General features: G+C 37.0%; 1 protein-coding gene across 1 annotated transcript; it reads left to right on the top strand.

Moving 5' to 3' along the window:
- The first annotated feature begins 10,209 nt into the window (after positions 1-10,209).
- Positions 10,210-19,536, top strand: LOC134652036 (retinal homeobox protein Rx3-like). Its single transcript, XM_063507189.1, has 3 exons — positions 10,210-10,452; positions 18,152-18,260; positions 18,944-19,536. The coding sequence occupies exons 1-3, from the start codon at positions 10,246-10,248 to the stop codon at positions 19,531-19,533; spliced, it is 906 nt and encodes a 301-aa protein (XP_063363259.1). The 5' UTR covers positions 10,210-10,245; the 3' UTR covers positions 19,534-19,536.
- The last annotated feature ends 313 nt before the right edge of the window (positions 19,537-19,849 follow it).

The raw sequence follows: 19,849 nt of genomic DNA, 5'->3' as shown, positions 1-19,849 counted from the left end.
AATTCTATTATATATAGCGGCTATATTTTACGGTTTTACAACAAAACAAAATGGAAAAATAGCTACAGCAAGTATGATGCCTTAGATAAATGACAGTTAAACTCGATCAGCTGATGCTTTTCAGCCATCTTGGCCCGAATTAAACTGCGAAATCACCGAGAAGTTTGCGAGTGTGGATCATACGTCAACGTCGCGATATGTTCGCTCGGCGAAGTCGCGCCGCGATTCACGCACAATAGTCTGGAGGGGGGCTTGTATAGGGCCCTCCACACTCGTGCGCGAATCGCGGCGCGAAGCCGCGAACGCGAGTGTGGAGTCGATTTCGCAGATCTGCTACACTGTTAAAATCTTTCGGGTTCCTTTCCTCGTGAGCACCGTGAATATTATTGATGGAAATTTAATGCAAAATTATAGACATTCAAGAGCGGCTATCTCAAAAACTAAACAAGATACCTATCGAAAAACTCGACTGTATAAAACTTGTAGCAAATTTTATCAGCTTTCATTTTGTATAATGATCATGTCACAACGACGCATAGTTTCTAAGATATTATAAGCGAAAAACCGAAAAATGGAACCTTCAAATCAAACCCCCCTACCCCCGCTCAAGGGCTACGGCCGGGGACTTTTGATATTTTCGCCTCCTAACGAGTCCAAACAAAGTTACTAAGTTAAAAATGTGTCCCAAGCATTTCCCTCTATACCTTTTCGTTGCCTGACCTAAATGTAGTCAATATGATGGGTGCTGATGCTGAAGGGGCGGCTACAGGGTCTGAGCCTAGGGCGGCAAAGACTGCAAATCCGCCACTGCGTTTGACACATTGGGTGTAAATATTATTCTGTAACTTGTCATGTAAATGAACATACGTCAGAAAAAGGGGCAAACTACAGGGATTAAATAGTGTAAACATATTTTGGGCACATTGTGCGAAAATATAAAACTGTAATATATCACGTAAACAAGTACTTGTCACATTACATGGCAACTTATTTTAATGTAAAGATTTTTTTGTAACTTTCAATTGTAAATATATCTTTGACGTCGACTGTACCTAAGTTAATTCTGCACAATGCCCAAACAAAGTCATTGGGCGTTGATTGGTGCCTGGATACGTGCCAGTACAGACACAGACAAAATTACCAGTTTATTTATTTTAGCCTGAAGACGCGGGTTCAAAACCCGCCACTTCGATGTGACTAGGAAATTCGCATTTTCCCATTTCATCGATTTCAATTCAGATATTTCATTAACTTTTAATGAATACTGTATCTCTTTGGCAGGCACATACCTAGTTGATTATCATTAGTTATTATTGTCTCCATTTTTGTTTCATAACAGAACTAGGAGACACTTCCTACAGATTATTTACTCACTACAAAAACATTATCTTCGCGATTTCCACATATGTATTTATTTAAGCACTACAGTAATACTCATTGCTCCTATTGTTATTCGCACATAACACGGTTAAAAAAACCCATTAGAGATCACAAAGCTTTTAATTCGCCCCAAGGAATTAATAACGTATTCTCAATAGCCCCAGACGGTGTGTACCCGCGCCAGCACATGAGGAAGTTAAAGGGGGTGTTAAAACAAAACGAATGAGCTCGGACAAAGGAAGGAAGCGCGCTAGGACTCCGGCCTTTTGACAAGAGGATCTAAACATGTTTCATTAATGCATGTCTGCAGCGCTGTATTGTTTTACTTTACGAATGCCTAGTTAATTGTTGTTTGGGTGACGATCGACGGTAGATTAACAAAGCATTAGGATACCTACGTAGGTACCTAAATTATGCCTGATACTCTTAAATCTTTATAGTATTTTATGCAACCGTTGTTTAAAAGAGGTCAAAAAAGTCGAGTGGAGTGAGTAACAATTTGAGGCGAAGCCGAAAATTGTTAATAAAGACGCCACGAGTATTTTTTGATTCAGTTAAACAACGTTGCATACAATACTTTTTCTACGTCCAAGCACTTTGAAATAAAATTGTAAAGGCCATGCCATGGCAGGATAAGCTAAGTGAATCTGCCCCCAGCGAGTATTGGCTTGTATTTTTTTTCGATGATGTGGCTTTGTATTGGTAACAAGTATGCAAAATTTGAGCCCCCAAAAGTTTATAGTTTTAAAATAAAAAACGAAATATGATCTTTATTCAATATTTTTTTTCTAGCCAGCCAATTTTGACGTGCGTCACGTATAATGTGCATATAGTAAAGACAATTATATGACATTAATTATAGGATATATTGCCATACAAAAAAGAAAAAAAACGAAAATTACTTTTTCACCTCAGCAGCTCGAACAAGGGTAGTTTGCTACTTAAAAACAGTAAGCAAAATCGCATTTTGCTCACTGAGTGAGACAAAATGAGCAAAATGCGATTTTTCTCACTCAGTGAGCAAAATGCGATTTTGCTCACTGTTTTTAAGTAGCAAAGTACCCTTGTTCGAGATGCTGAGGTGAAAATTTAATTGTTGGTATATCTTAAGCAAACATGAGTGAATAGAGGTAAGTGATGAATGAATACATTTTTCGGGTTCTGTAATATGTTCTCACTGCTGAGGTGAAAAGTTTTGTGAACTACACGAGATCAAAGTTATTTACATCTCGTGCGCTTTTGAGTCCCTTACTACGCTCAAGATTCTAAATTAGATTCACTCGCTACGCTCGTGAATCTATTATAGAATCTTTCGCTTGCACGGGACTCAAAATAAGCACTCGAAGAAATATCAAACTTTGATCTCTTGTTGTACAAATAACTATTTCACCTCAGCAGCTCGAACAAGGGTACTTTGATTCTTAAAAACAGTGAGCAAAATGCGATTTTGCTCACTGAGTGAGACAAAATGACATTCAAGTGACCTTTATAGTCAAATGTCATTTCAACATGCGGGGTCTAATAAAAGTTCGAAATACTTGGGTTCTATTATCTCTGTCCCTTTCACACTGTTAGCAAAAAGAAACAGACAAAAAAAAGTTAAAACGACATTCAACAGTATATTCACGGTTTATAATAGACCCCTGAAAAACTTCAGACCGCATCGTTCCAAACCACGTACAAGTATGAATTCTTAATAATTAATAAATAAAAATAAAGTTTAAGATTTGATAAAAACTGATAAAATACTATATTTTAGGTATTTTATTGTACAATTAAAATAACGAACTCAAAAAATACACAGATCATCACGCAAAATTAATTATTTTACTTTTAAGAATTTCTACCATAGTTGACAAATAGTACGTATCCGCAATTCGGACCGTATCTTACAAAGATTTTTTTTACAAAAAAAAGTGTCAGTTAATGTTTGTTATTTCTATATTATTTTACTGGAATTTATTATTACGTTTTGTTTTTGTGTTCCATTCGGTAATTAAACTTAATTGTTTGTATATCTTAAGAAAACATGAGTGCAGGTATTAAGTGATGAAGAAGGATTACATTTTTCAAGTTGTCTAATAGGTATGTTCTCACTGCGCTGAGGTGAAAAATGTTGTGTACTACACGAGATCAAAGTTATTTACATGTCGTGCGCTTTTGAGTCCCTTACTACGCTCAAGATTCTAAATTAGATTCACTCGCTACGCTCGTGAATCTATTATAGAATCTTTCGCTTGCACGGGACTCAAAATAAGCACTCGAAGAAATATCAAACTTTGATCACTTGTTGTACAAATAACTATTTTCAAAAAACAATTTTTATTAGGTACTGTCACGTCAGTGACACCTTCAAATTACACCAAAGCTAGCCTCTTTAATAAGTTACAAAATGAATGTATTTACTTAATTTTATCTGTGGTAGAACAAGGTTTTTTTTAATTGAATACTTCACTATACCTATCCTTCTATTTTATATATTGATTAGATTATTAAGATCGCTAAATTATGCTTAATAGCTGTTTAAATGTATAAAAGGTAGGCTGCCAGAACAAAAATATTAATTTAGGTAGGTACTGTTAACTACGACTAATAAGGGATTTGATTTACGAGTAGGTATGTACCATTTTGTACTTTCTCACAGTTAAAGTAACATGAGATCGATCTAGCGGATTTTTATATCAAATTGACGGTTTCATATTGTCCTAGGTACATCAGAAAGTTAAAATAACTCTAGTGAATGGTCTAGATATATCGTAGGATTCGTAGGTAAATTAAAAATCATGAAATCAACTTTATCAAGTTTATCAGTTTTACATAAATGACAAAATGGTAACTTTTCACCGTCATGCGCAACCCTAGGCCAACATTGTTAACCGCAGGGTTGTCGCCATCAGCTAATTAGCTGTTGATCAACGAACATCGTAGTTTGAAGCGCATTAGTCCGGCGCATTGTGTCGCCGGCAATAAGCATACACTGTTAGCTAGGGTTACCAGCAGAATATCGTAACAGATTTTTCTTTTTTTCCAAGTTAAACGCCTTTTGATTTTTCTGGCGGTAATTAAGAACTTAGAACTTGCTAGTCCCAACAAACTATCTAACTGGTACCGCTAGCATTTTATCTAACTTAGGTACTTTTAATATAATTAATATTTTTAATGCCATAATTACTTAATTATAACAATGTAACTTTATAGTAAAAATGCTACCTAGCTTGCTAAAAACCTATCCTATATTATTGATAAAGCTAAAAATGTTTTTGATCTATAAAGTGTGTTTAGTATTTCTACTATAAAAAATACCTATTTTAAAGGAACAATCAAGAATAGGTGAATAAATTATAATTAATATTGTTTATGAATGTTAATCAACAACGATATCAAAATAAAATTCTTTAAACCTTTAATATGTAGGCTCTCTGTATTGTGTAAACCCCAAAACGCTATAATAAGCTTACTTCATACGATATCACTTATCGCCGTCACGTTGAAAGGACGAACCAACGTCAAACTCGTTCAAATAACCGCTAATCGCCCAAAAAAATCGCCAACCCTACGTAGATATGGGAGAACAGGGGAGGCATTTTCCACCGGTTTGCGCGCGCTTCTAAATGCTATTTTAACGCGGAAAAAAGATTAATTAACTAATTGAGCTTTCACGTATTCTCGGGAGAGCTGCAGTTGGTTGGAGTTGGGGAACCCTAAACACACAAACATAAACATTACTTAAACATTTAACTTTAAGGGGTAGCTGCAATTTCTTTGTCTACCCCGGACATATTTATTTATAAACTAATTTCGGGTACCTATATACAGACTTAATTAGTTGACATTACAAATTAAAATTAAAATTATAAATAAAAAAAAAGACAAAACGCTTCAAGTCGTTCCTGATGCAAAGGTGCCCATGATGCTCGCAGCATTGCCACGCTGTATCACCACGGACAGCCTTTGCACGAGGAACGACTCGAAACGGAGGCCTTCCCCTTTCTGTCCTTCGTATTTCGGGTATTTTAGTGGTGTTTTATTAATATCTCCGTTGACATTTGCTAGGCTGTCAGTCTTTCCGTGACCACAGCTGGTGCAACTCAATTGAAACGTCGGAATTTAAGGTAAAAACAATGAAATTATATCGCGGTAGGTCCGTTTGTGTAATTAAACATGGAGTTGGGTAACTTTTGCGACGGGTCTGGTTTATAGCCGTTTTGAATTGTATCAGAATTTTTAGACGTGGAGACAATAACGTCATGTGATGTGTTTTGTACCGACGTTTGTTTCAGCTTTAAATATTTTGTCGGCTGAAAAGGCTGTCTTGACTTGATAACTTCAAAAACTGATTAGAAAGTTGGATTTATAATCCACACGAGTGGCAAAGTAATGGGAATAGGATGCAAATTTTCAGTTGTTTCCATATTTTGTCTGGTGAAACTGACATTTAAGTGATGATTTTGATTGAAACTGAAATATTTTATAGCGTTCATTTGGGTTTTATTTGTAATATTTATACAGTAAGTATTAATTAAATACAGTTTTTTTGTGTTTAATTCGAAGGCAAAGTTTGTTTAACCCTCGTGCCTTGAAACCCTCGTAACGCTCAAGATTCCATTTTCTCAGATATTTGGTCTATCGACTAAATTTGTTGTAGGTACTCTGTATACCTAGTTAACAATGTATTGCATGCAAGGGCGAATCCAGCTTTATAATCAGTGGGTCATATGGTCAAATTCTAGTTATTTTATGTCGCATGGGCGACCCCCCAATACCTATAGGCCCAGCTTAGGGCCTAAGGGGGTCATGACCACCATGAAATACGTGGATCACTTGATGGCAAGCGATTATCGACGCCCATAGGACACCCACAATACCAGAAGGGTTGTGGAATTTAACTAATTCCAACCCACAAATAATACACGAAACATAGATAGATACGAGGGGTGTTCAAAATATTCTCGGTATGAGAATGAAAACAAACAAGTACGAAAAGTTTGATATTTTTATTTTTCAATATACTCCCCCCCTATGTTCATACACTTAAAAGATCGATCAATTATTTTTTTTAATCCTGCATAAAAATATTTTTTATCTTTGGTGTAAAAATGCTCCTCCACTGCCGCCTTCAATGCTTCATCATCGGAAAATTTATTTCCACGCAGATCCTTTTTAAGATTGGGGAACAAAAAGAAGTCGCTGGGGGCTAAGTCCGGACTATACGGTGGGTGAGTAACAGTTTCAAACCCACATTCAACAATAGCTGCCTTGGCAATATGAGCAGTATGGACGGGGGCGTTGTCATGCAGAAGCATAACACCTTTGGTTAACTTTCCTCGCCTCTTTTCTTTGATTGCATCCTTTAATTGACGTAGAATGTTAGCGTAGTACTGTCCTGTGATATTTACACCTTTTTCTTTATAATCGATCAGTAATACTCCTTCACAATCCCAAAATATCGTGGCCATGACCTTGCCAGCTGAAGGGATGACCTTGAACTTCTTGGGATGAGCTGAACCCTTAATGTGCCACTGCATGGACTCTTGTTTACTCTCTGGGTCATAATGATGAACCCAGGTTTCATCTCCAGTAACTATTCTTTGCAGCACCTCATCAGGATTTTCACCGCACAGGTCAATAAAATCGGAACAACAAGCTACACGCATGTCTTTTTGAAGCCGAGTCAGCATTCGCGGAACCCATCTTGCACTTACTTTTGACATATTAAGATGGTCATGGATAATATCATGTACGGTACCAATAGAGAGATTGGTTACTTGTGCTATAGATTTTACCTTCACTCGACCATCTTCCAATATAAGTTTTTCCACTTTATCAATATTTTCTTGTGAAGTAGCTACTACAGGCCGGCCAGGTCTAGGGTCGTCTTCAACACTCTCCCTTCCACGTTTAAACTCGCTTGACCACTTTTGAATGGTAGATAAAGAAGGAGCAGACTCACGGTAAACACAATCCATTTCCTCTTTTATGGTTTTTTGATTTTTACCCTGTTTTGTCAAGAATTTTATCACGCATCGATGTTCTAATTTAGTTAACATTGTCAATTCCCACATGATGTTCATGTTTGTTCAGCAATTGCAGAAAAACAAAAGAACATCTCGGTTCGAATTATACTTTTTTTAATGTCAATGAATAAACCTTAGCGGCCAGTAACGAAAGAAATTTTAGAAGAGGTTGTAAGATATCAATACCGAGAATATTTTGAACGCCCCTCGTACTATCTTCATTTTACAAAGAAACCACTGAAACATCATACTGCAGCAATGAGCAAGCAAGTACATAATGTACAAGAATAAAAGTTATGTAGACATAATAAATAGCATAGCGCAACTATCTGGCTGCGGCAACTAAAACAATATGACTGGAGCCTAATTAGCGTAGCGTAGCGGCGGTGTAGGATGACCATAATGCTTCTTGATATAGGTACAGATGTAGTGCATAATTAATTTTCTTCGTATTTTTACGGAAACGTACGGACGTGTCTTGCTATTTCAGTCAGTCTCGGTACAAAAAGTCCTGAGGTTGATTGAAGTAGAGTAAAATTTTCCTGAATTTCCGAGAACATTACCAACTTTTTGGGAACTTTACGCAACTTGCACTTCTGTACCACTACTACCAGTTTGGCACTGACATAAACGTCATCAAGAACGTAATTTACTTTATATGCATCTCGCTCGTACTCGCATATTAGTGCGAGCGAGATGTATAGAGAGTAAATTACGTTCTCGGTAGCGTATATGTCAGTTTTGCCACTGTCAGTTCTCATGGTATGGGCTCTGTAGTCATCTTCTTCACGAATATCCTGCAAATTAGGAAACTCTACGTGAGGAGTGGAATTTATTGTTAAGATTACAGACGATAGAATGAACGCAGCTTACACTGCTCATTCTAAATAATCCATGTAGGAAGATAAAGTCCAGCGAGAGTATTAAACATACCAAAGAAATACTTTTCCTCGCACGTGAGTTTTTTTTATATGCCTATATTGACACATTCTGAGCACAAAATTATCGTAACATAATGTAATGAACCTTGAATGTTTCTATAAAAATAAATGACTCTTGTAAAGTGTGGTCACCCTACAGGGTGGTGGGAGATATTCATTAAAATGTTTGCGGAACTCGTTTAGCCGTCGCGGACAACGGGACACTTGGGGCCTCCCGCTGATTATTAATAATTTAAAATGAAACTGTAATTATTACAATTACCAGCATTTTCAGAATAACCATGTAAGTCTCTGAGAATAAATAAATAAAATTCAAATGAACAAAAGACCAGTTCGGCAATTTATGCAGGTAGTTACATAGTACGGTTACCCCATCGCTTATCGTATGGTCACTCAAAATTACTCCTCCCTATGGCATAGATAAGATGAAGTGATATGAGGAAATGTTTTCGGTATGATCTAAGCACAATCCGGCATTTGCTCGCCGCAAGGCAAATGTTCGCTTTAACACCATATCAAATCATTTTACAATTTGTGCAGTGTATTCGACATAGATTCATAGATGAATCACATTAGCGTGCCTTAGCTGACCGCCATGCCTTAGACCTGTCAATAAAACTATTTAGAATTTCATACCTACTTGTATGTGACCATTTCCACGGACTCTAACAGGTAGGTAGGTTTAAGGTAACTTTGCACAGACTTGAACAGAACAAAGCCAGAGAATGCGATAAAAGTCATATAAACGTCGAATAAACGTCGGAGGTAAATTTACAACTTCATTTTACTCGATTAGGTTAGGTTAGGTTAGTAAATCTCGTCGTTGTGAAAAATAATAAAAATAATAAAAAGTAATGATGACAGTGACACATTTTTCAATGCAAATGTCATGCAGAGTAAGCTTGGTCCGACTCTACAAGTTTCATGGATGAGCAATTTGTGGGCACCCTACACGCTGCAGGGAGATGTTATTCATTAGAATGTTAGCGGAACTTGGTTAAGCGCGGACAATGGGAAACTCGGTTGATTGAGTACTGTGACCACTTTTTGTGGTATTTTTGTGATACATGTGAGGGTGTACTTTTATTGTGCACTTGTTACACATGTGCAATGTTGTTGGAAATGTTATATAGGGGAATAATAGGTAAGTAGGTAATTTAAAATTTTCATGAAAAAAGTTGCTGCTGAATTTCTCGACTCTAATAGGTATAAAAGCAGTTCTTAGGCAAAACTATTATTTAAATGTGTATGTTATTTCAAATAATAATCATATATTTTTCGAGCCTTAGGTGAAAAAGATTAATTGTTATTTTATTGTATTTATTACTTACTCATAACATGTTTCAGTGACGTGCCTCTAATATGAAAAGTTAAAAAATATATAATAAAATATAGTCTTTATTTAATTAAATAATTCTAATTTATTAAAAATTTACAAAGTATTTCACATTTTAATATAACCTAAACCAGAGAATTAATTGCCAAGCGCCGTAATGAAGCCTCCGCGAGCTTTCAATATCTCATTAACGCTCAGCGCAAAATTAACCGCATTTATATAAAATGTATTTACAGACAACTCCATAACTTAATCTACACCTATCAAATACTACCCCCGCGAAACGACGTTCCTATTGGCTCACCCACCCAACCCTTGAAGCTCTCGTCCAATCAGAACCCTCCGTTTTAGCGCTAAGGGGTGGAGCTTTAGGGGTTTTCACGAGGAGATTTTTACGAATTCTAACAGTCGGGATCAGTTGACCAACAGAGCAGTTCGCCAAGACAGTTACGTAAGAAGTTTCGAGGCGCGAAAGTTTAAAAAGTTATCACCGTTTATGAACAGCCCCTAAACCATGAATCAAACGGTTTAATTTAAAAGTAGCGTTCGAAAACGTTTCGTTTTTGTTTTAAAAATGGCGGGTCCGTACCTGTCTCCGTTGCCTGGGGATTTGTTGACGGAATATATGTTTGGGAGGCGTCGGCAGCGTCGTAACAGAACGACGTTCACACCTCAGCAGCTGAGCGAGTTGGAGTCATTGTTCCAGAAGACGCATTATCCTGACGTGTTCCTTAGAGAAGAGGTGGCGCTGAGGATCAGCCTGTCGGAGGCTAGGGTGCAGGTAGGTGTATCCGATACTCGTTTTATAATTTTGGTACGCTACGAATACTACGTACGACCGACGGTCTACGATCCTACCTAAATATGACCAATTCACACCTATGCCTATACCTGTACCCGTCGCAAACAATTCGGGCTTTAATTTTCAATGTTAGAGTCTCTTCGGAAAGAGAGAGAGAATATGTATATTGGGCCCCATGCATTCCACGACTCTTCTCTTTCCGCACAGACCACAGAACATACTAAAGAGGTTAGAATGGCTATCGCGCGCAGTTAGTATCGGAACCGGTGTCGCCGCTCGTTCCTCTCTACATTTACTAACACTAGTTCGCGCAACGGTAGTAAAAATTAGCTAGCGCCTTGTGTGCGTGGTGAATGGATACGCCTCCTTTAGACAGATTTGATGTCTGACTTCTTAATCTGAAGGTTATTTTGGCGCAAAAGGGCATGTTTACTTCATTTTCGGTCAGCGCGGGCGAGTAGCATGCGAGCGTTTGCTCAAAACCGGCGGCTAGGCGACACGTACCCTGCTCGCATCGCCAACGCCATTGTAACTTGTTTTGTGGTCAAACAACCTAGGTTTCTTCAAGCATAGTACCTACTTTACCTATGATTTATCGGCCATACTCTTGGTTAGGGCCAAATAAGATTACATTTTCGCAAAAATTTGCTACTTGTTTTGAAATTAACCATCAAAATCTAAGTAGGTATTTCGAAGCCAAGACGAGACAAAGGGCAAAAGGCAGTGCATATCTTTTCTCGTCACGTTTCGTTACTCGTTCGTTTCGTTCTTTTATTGTTTTATTTTATTGATCACGTAGAGTGGGGATGTTTTTTTCACGATAATCCTATGGTGTAGGGTTTCATTGGATTGGTCTTTTAAAACGGATACGGGTCTTGAAAAAGTAATTTTTATAAAGTAGACATTTTCAGAAATAATCGCTACGAAAGGAAAAAATGTGTTTCCCTGCTCTACTGCTGTGACGGACGGGTACCTACACTGACCAGGGCCCGACATGCTCTTGGCCGGTATTGTTTTCATAAAAGTATATGACGTAAATTGCATTCCATTGTTCCCTAGTCTGATCGAAAATAATCAACAGTAGCAAACAAAGGTAAAAATTATAGGTAAGGAGATATCTACAAAATGTTTTAGAATAGTATTTTTTCTACTCCCGTACTTTTATTTGACAAATAAAAGTACGGGAGTAGAAAAAATAAATAAATTATCTACGTTAAAGCAGTCGTCGGTTATCTACCGTCTAGCCTACAAATAGAATCGTATTCAAGGCACGATCACGACTAACTGAAGGGTCGAACAGCAAAAAGATCAAAAGAACCCTTTGGACCCTTCGATTGGCGCTCGACGACGCTCCACATTTGATGAGTTGATAACATATCGTATTATACAACTGCAAAACAGAACTGTTAAGTAGTTTGATTAATAAATAAAATAATCTGCTTTTTTTTGTTTTTTAGGGTTCAGTAGTCAACGAAAACCCGAATTGAGATAGGTACATAAGAACGAGACTCTACCGCGAAAAACTAAAATTGAAATTTTCTTTACCTCAGATAACTCAGATGGGTCAATTTCACCAAACGAGCATTTTTGTCTAATTCCCATGGAATTTTGAAATACCAACATTACACAAAAAAAATTATGCTGATAATTTGGTAAAAAATATAATAAACATTAATTTTCTTATGGGGTAAAAATATTCATAAAACTATAAAAGTTATTTCAATTTAAAATTTTGGTCAGGGCACGGGAATTAGTGTGTCCATGGGAATTAGATTTTACTAGCACGGAAATTAGAACATGGCACAGGAATTGTTTTCTTAACTTATTTTGGTAGTTAAAACTCTTATTTATGTATATTTTAATCTACAATAATATACTTCAACCATTACTGAAGCGGCATCGAACATATTTACCTTCTTTAATTTTAGTTTCGGACAACAAATCTACGAAAGTATGATACACTAAAAACTACGTATTTGACTAATCGTTTCCTTGATTTTAATGGCAACTAATCTCTCTTTCTTAGTAAAATATACATATTTCAAAACAATACTTTGAGTAGTTGCGTAAACATGTCCGCCTTACATACAAAACTATTCATTAAAAAGTGTCATTATGTATCTGCATGTAGATAAGTACAGGGTGTATGATCTGGTATATGGCCGTATAGGAAATGATACTAAGAAATAAATAGGGGCACAGAGAGAAGTTATTGTGTAAGTTAATCTGAAGAAATCGAATATGATGCCTTCATAAATTCATAACACAAAAAATTGTTTGACCACATATGAGGTAAGGTGGGGTAAGACTATCACCGGGGTAAGACTATCATAGACAGACAGACATGACGAATCCATAAGGGTTCCGTTTTTTGCAATTTGGTTACGGAACCCTAATAAGGTATCTAATAGTATTACGGTTTTAATACCCCCTGGCACTGACTAAAATAACCGACTTGGCTTTTTACATGCATTGTTTTTGATAGGATCCCATCTCTTTTTGTAGGCTGTCCTTCTTTTCAGGTAATCATACCCATACCATACTGATACTATGTATACACATATCATAACTATACACATCTTTATTCATACTCACATCGTACATCGTAGTGTACCTTTACTTTCCCTACTAATTGTAAGAACTAAAAGGTAAATTTGTTATCGCATATATTTCTATAGGATTACAAACTTTTTTATGCAGTTATTAGATCTTTAGAACGTGACTAATATTGCAGTATTATTAGATTTTTATTGGCTTAAAAAGCTAAAACCTAATTACGTTTCAAATTTGGAACTTGTGGGTATGCTAGAAGTACCTTAGAATAATGATGATCGTGACTATCGTGAGTGATTGTGTCAGTGACAAAACTAAGGGATTGAGATTTGATGGTACGGCCGTGCCACCTTGTTTTGCTCGACTTGGCGGCGGCACTGCCGTGCCCCCAGATCCTTTGTCCTTCCCCGGGCCTCAAACTATCTCCATGCCAAATATCATCAACATGATATTGGTTCAGCGGTAGCGGTTTAAGCGTGACGAGATAACAGACAGACAGACAGAGATACTTTCGCATTTATAATATAGTAAGAATAGGATATATTTAATTTTTCTTGTATTAGAAAAGCTAATTTATAACAACTAATCTATTAAACGAGCAATTCTTGTATATATTTCGGGGATCTCGGAATTGGCTCTAACGATTTCGATGAAATTTGATCATATATGAGGGTTTTCTGGGATGAAAAATCGATCTAGCTAGGTGTTATCTCTGGAAAAACGCGCATTTTTGAGTTGTTAGGTAGGTATATGTTATCCAAGCAAAGCTCGGTCTCCCAGATATTTAAACTTTATACGGCATACGCTGTCAGCTGTCAAATTTACAAAAAAAAACATTGCAAATTTGATTCATTTTGTTTCATGTAACCTTAGGTACAGGTATATGTAATAATTCCAGAAATAGTTTTATGTTTATATAATATTTTAATGTTATGTATAATATGATCAATGAATAAGGTAAGGTGGGGCAAGACTAACAGTACACGGATTCCATACAAGTGATAGTCTTACCCCGGTGTCGTCTTTCCCCACCTTACCTTACGTACCTATTAAAATTACCCGGGTTATTCGGGTCCACCCTGTATGTACAATAATACTTATACTGATAGTTCTTATACTAAAAAACCGTTCACAGATTTTTGTGCATTCTTTAAGATTTCCTTAAATGTAAAATAGAAAGATATACGTCATATTATTATTACATATAATACATATTCAATGCCAATATATATATATATGTAATAATAATATGACGTAAACATTGCCAATTAACTTACAGTGCCCCCAATAAAAGATTTGTTGACAATATATGTAATACTTTCTAATTCCCGTGCCACTTAATCAGCTGTTTTAGGTAAATTTGCTATGGGAATTAGGGCACGGAAATTAGAATTCGTAATAAAAAAATTCGCCAAAAATTTAAATCGTGTTTGACCAAACTGTTATGTTATCGCTTACATAAAGATACATAAAGGGCTCCTAAATATGACAATTGTTATTGAAAAGCTATGTGGAAAATAACATTTATAAGGGGCATCGAAATTAGAAAAAAATTGTCGCCCACCCGGATTCCGAAATACTTATGCGATTTGATCGAACACGTCGCGGCTTGACTTACATCCGCTTGCTTTGAGAGACAGCCGAATACTGCCAGTACAGGTGAGGCGGGACACGAGGCGGTTCAAATACAAACGTCGGCTGTCAGAGCCCTTTGAGTTTTGCCGACGAAATTGTACTCGCGCGCTCGGACAAAATTTAAACATCGATCACGAGTTATTTACCACAATGAAGTTAATAGTGTATGTGCTCAGTGATAGTAAATATCATCTAGTTTAAGTATTTGACACTAAATTAGTGATACTAATGTAGAATTTTTCGTAGGATTTTTCATTATGCTCAAAAGTAGATTCCGGACAGGGCACGGGAGTAGTAATTTGAACCTTTAGGTATTTTGAAGTGTACTTTAAAAACCAACTAATCAGTGAATTCATATGGAACTCGGTGTGAAAGTGTGACTTATTTATGTAAAAAAAAATTGGTAAGTATTATCTGATGCTAACCCGCGATTTTCATCACGGACAGAAAAAAAATCGTGTTAAGAAATTGACCCAGATCGCTCAGATAACGTGATTTTGACTTTCATTTTTCACGATAATAAGCCCTCTGCAATGATTTTCCGGTCTTACCCATGTCATTGGGTATCGTTGTATATGCCAATCTTTTGAATGTCACTTACGAATGTTATGCCAGGTGGGGCGGCAAGGGCTAGGGAAATCTACACTAATCATCATTCCGACGGTGCTCATGACCGGCGATTAGTCGGCAACTAGTCAACACTTTATAAGTGACAGAATCAGGATCGCAAAATGAAATACAGATAAAAGTAGAATGATGGACGTGCAGGAGAAATCTTTTAGCTAAAATGGTGAATAGGGCGATGGAAAAAGCAGACCGATTGTTTTTCAAGTGAATCAAGCTCGGAATCAAGTGCGCACTCGGGCGAACCACCATACCTACGATACCTGCCAGTGGCGGCGTGTCCATAAAAGTCGATTCCCACCGGCTTGCCTATTTTTGGACGTTTGAGCAGAGTTGTAAAGGAAATATGTAAGCCAAATTAGCCCCGGCATGGCCGGCATGCCTATGGATATGTTTGACGCGGCGCCATTGTGCCTACACATTAGGTTGGAGCGTCGTTGTATGGGAAAAAATAAAAATTTGATTATCAATGTGGAACCGGTACAAAAAGTTGCAGTTTGTCATGTAGATAGTGATTATATCAAGTTTCAAAATAAACACTACTTTTAGCCCTCTACCCAGCCGCTAAGGAAATTAATAAAAGTAAATTTTCATCAATTATTTAAATATACTATTTCACTAATATGTGTACATTTTATTGAAATTATATAATACTTAATAAGCGTATAATAAGTTATTACCAAAATGTTTGTGTCTTTTTCAATATTTATGAAATAATAAAATTTCAAACTTTCATATTAAATAGCAATTTCATGCAAAACAAGGAAAATGCTACAGTGTAAAAAAAAATATGAGTTATTCTTTTTTAGACATTTTTGTGGCAAAGTAACGGTGTTATTGATTACGAAAAGTATAATTTTACTGCAAAAAATGGGTTATTTATATGTTTAAATGAGCGTCAAATTTTGCCCTTCGGCGTCGCTTACGCCCTTTTTGGGTCATGTTCACACGTATGTTAGGCATATATTTACTTTTACTAGTAAGTAGTATTTTTATTATCTTATCACGTTCAAAATAGTTTTCACGGTTCTGTAATTAGTTGTAAACTCCAATTTGTGCACAGTATCCTGGTTAAAGGGCCTTTTCCATAAAACCTCGATTTACGTGGTTTTACCGTGTCATAAAAATATACGTTATAAACAAAAATAAGTATAGGAATCGAGTATACTTATCTGTAACAAAAAGATGTTATTTAATGAATTAAACTTGTTATAAAAAAATAAGCATAAATTAAATTAATTAAAAATATACATATATTGCTATATATAATCGAATAGTAGAGGGCTAAAAGTATATACCAATATTTTTTTATTATTTTTCCCTTAAATAATAAAAAATTAGACATCCTTTTAGAGGGGTTCCATTGCTATATTCAAGAATTTTGGATTTCGCTCCACCCTACTACACATATCAACCAAATAACGCTATAATAAAGACACATTTTGCATTTCGCTTGCACACCTTACCGCGTCCAATTGTGGTGCCGGTATGATGACCGCGTCATGCAAAATAATTATTACCTAAGTACCTATATTTTTTGACAAACATTTGAGTTTTGATACAAGCTTATCGCTGTAACTAATGCTCATCGAGACAATTCTAACAAACCCAAACACAATTAAGTTGCGTTGTTTTATCACAGAGTTCCTATGGCCACGCTCGATGTTACATCAAATATTTTGTTGGTATTTAATTCATAAGAATCAATCAGATTTATATATGTTTTCCCATTTATTTTAATAACTTTATTTTCTTTTCCTTTTGTAAGAATTTGATATGTTTTCTGAAAGAGCTACGTATTTGTATGATTCCATGTACATATGTATAGCTGGTCAAGCAAATCTTGTCAGTAAAGAAAGGCGCGAAATTCAAATTTTCTATGGGACGATATCCCTTCGCGCCTACATTTTTCAAATTTGCCGCCTTTTTCTACTGACAAGATCTGCTTGACCACCTATATATATTTTTAAATCTAATTTCTAATACACCTTATGTGTATAATTGCATGAATTCTATAGTAATTTAAATTGTATTCTTTTTCCTTATTTTCTCGTAATGCATGTTAATTATAAGATGTATTTTTTTTTTTGAAAAGATGTGTCCCGCCGAGTTTGTTGCCGGTCCCATATTGGGATACCCTCCTCCAATTGAGGGGGGATTTAAATCTTCTCGGGGCAGAGGTGTAGGGTTGGAGCCGGTCTACCTAGCTTTATTTGACGTTCATAAGCGCATTGTAATTATGCCTACTTGAATAAACTATCTTTTATATTTATCTTTTATCTTTACCATAATATTGCATTGTCATCCAACTTATGTGAAGTTTCAGCTCAATCGAATAATGGGAAGTGGGTCTAATTTAGCTTGCAAGATTAATAAATAAAATAATATAATTGCATGCGATTTTCATCACATTGCGGTATTTGGTCGATCGGCTGAATACATTGTACTTACTCTGTAAACAATGTATCGATTATTAATTACATGTGAATTCTCGCGCCGTGTAAAATGGCGCTCAAAGGATGACTCACGTTAGACTGACCCGGAGCTTCCAGAGCTTCGTTTTCAATGGAAAGCATCACGTGAATACCGGTATCTGTCATAGAAAAGTAAGCGCCGGAAGCTCCGACCCGGACACAGCCAGGTCTAACGTGAGTCATTCTTAAATGCCTGTGCACACACCGACTTGCGTGTGCGTGACGTGTACATGCGCGTGCGTAAAATGTTGGAGCCGCACACGCACACGTTACGCTTGCGGTGTGCCGTCTCTCATAAGGATCTGTATACTACAACACTGCACGCGCACGTGCACGTCACGCACACGCAGCCGGTGTGCACAGGCCTTAGACATATACCTACTTTGTTTCAGGTGTGGTTCCAGAACCGTCGCGCGAAGTGGCGCAAGCAGGCGCGGCTGCAGCTGCTGCAGGACGCGTGGCGCATGCGCTGCCTCGGCCTGGGTACTCAGCTTATGCCCGGTTCGCACTATACACAGTACAGTCAGCAGCAGAAGTTGCTAAACGGGAGAGGTGTTTAAAATTACCTTGACGCGCTCTTATTCTCTTAACAATAAAGTCGCGTCAAGATCATTGTACCACCCTTGGCACCTCGCCCGCTTAGTAGTTATTGCTGCTGACTGTAGGACCAAGATAAATTTGCACTGACTTGGCAGTAACAATGCATTTAGAAGTGCCATAGGCACTTGTCGTAGCATTTGACAGGAAAACAGCATGGTCCGACTCCGACTCCGCGAGGGATTTGCCACTCCACATATGCTGTGGAATACGATGAAATGCTGTTTTTTTAAACGAGCTATAGAAATTGAGAGTCGAGTGATAGAACAGTCGTTATTCCACCTGTGTTCGTTATTCTAGCACTGGTTACTAGTCTCTTTTGTATAAAATCTATTTTAGCTTTTTGTTTATTTGCGCCTAAGAAAGTCCACCGTTTTTTTTTGCAGTTTTGATATGGTATACCAGCTAACGAACATGGGCGCAGAATTTGAACCCATTTACACTTTTTAAAAATTATGAAAGTAGGCAGCTTAAGAACCGGGCCATCTTAGGCGGAGGTACCTTACTTGTATCCTAAAAAATATCAGTATAACGTTTTAACACAACCTATAAACTGCTGCTAAATTATAACAAAAATATTTTCCCAGGTCACACCAAACCTCCAGACTCATCACCGGAAGGCCCCGACTCACCCTCCGGCAAAGACTCACCAGAGCCTCTAGTATCCATGGAAAACTCTGAAATGAAGTCTCCACGCCCGGAGCAATATCACCACAACACAAACATGACAGAACCCATGGCCATGCCCCCAATCCATGACATTCCACCCCCAATGCCATATGCGAATGACGAGAGAATGCTTCAACAACCAACCTTTCCATTCCCACCTCTCCTCATGCAACAGCCCCCACAAATGGAGAACGAGAACGTACCAACGGATCTTAGAATGTCGAAGAATTGCCCGTGCGCTACAGTTGATATGGATGAGCCTCAAAACCTAGCGTATAGACAGAGAACCGAAGCCAAAGAGAGCGAAAGCGACAGCGATACAGAAATCGATCTTACCTCTCATTCTTCCAAAGATGACGATCTAAGGGAATCTGAGAGACTCGCAAACAGAATTGCGACTAGCATTTTCAGAAGCGATACAGTGTTGCATGACCTAGTCCCAAATGATCTTAGTCTCGGAGTGAAAAACGCTAGTAATGATAGGAATATTAGTAGGAGTAATTTGTAAATTATGATTAGGTTTTACTTTAAAATTGTAATTCATGTTGAAATAGATAAAATTAAATAGAACTTGGTTAAGTATCCAGTGAAGTGTTTAAAACAGGTACAAACTTTACTTGAGAATGCAATAAAATAATAGATACTTTAAAATTATTTACTATAATACTGTTTGTAAATATTAACGTCAATTTGATTGCTGCTTGTAATAAAACTGCAAAGTAGAACTGCCAAATAATTAATATTTGTATTAGATCTAAGATCACACCATAAATCTAGTGGTGGTGATGGTGAATCTTCTCACAAAAAAAAGCAGTCGCTGGTCA

The sequence above is a fragment of the Cydia amplana genome, chromosome 11 (assembly GCF_948474715.1).
Source record: "Cydia amplana chromosome 11, ilCydAmpl1.1, whole genome shotgun sequence".
Classification (NCBI taxonomy): domain Eukaryota; kingdom Metazoa; phylum Arthropoda; class Insecta; order Lepidoptera; family Tortricidae; genus Cydia; species Cydia amplana.
This window is presented reverse-complemented; position numbering and strand designations above follow the sequence as displayed.

Excerpts from the sequence above, each read along its gene's own strand:
- LOC134652036 (XM_063507189.1), top strand. The coding sequence starts at position 10,246 with ATGGCGGGTCCGTACCTGTCTCCGTTGCCTGGGGATTTGTTGACGGAA. Across the intron at positions 10,453-18,151 it reads TGTCGGAGGCTAGGGTGCAG|GTGTGGTTCCAGAACCGTCG; the intron begins GTAGGTGTATCC and ends ACTTTGTTTCAG. Across the intron at positions 18,261-18,943 it reads GGGTACTCAGCTTATGCCCG|GTCACACCAAACCTCCAGAC; the intron begins GTTCGCACTATA and ends ATATTTTCCCAG.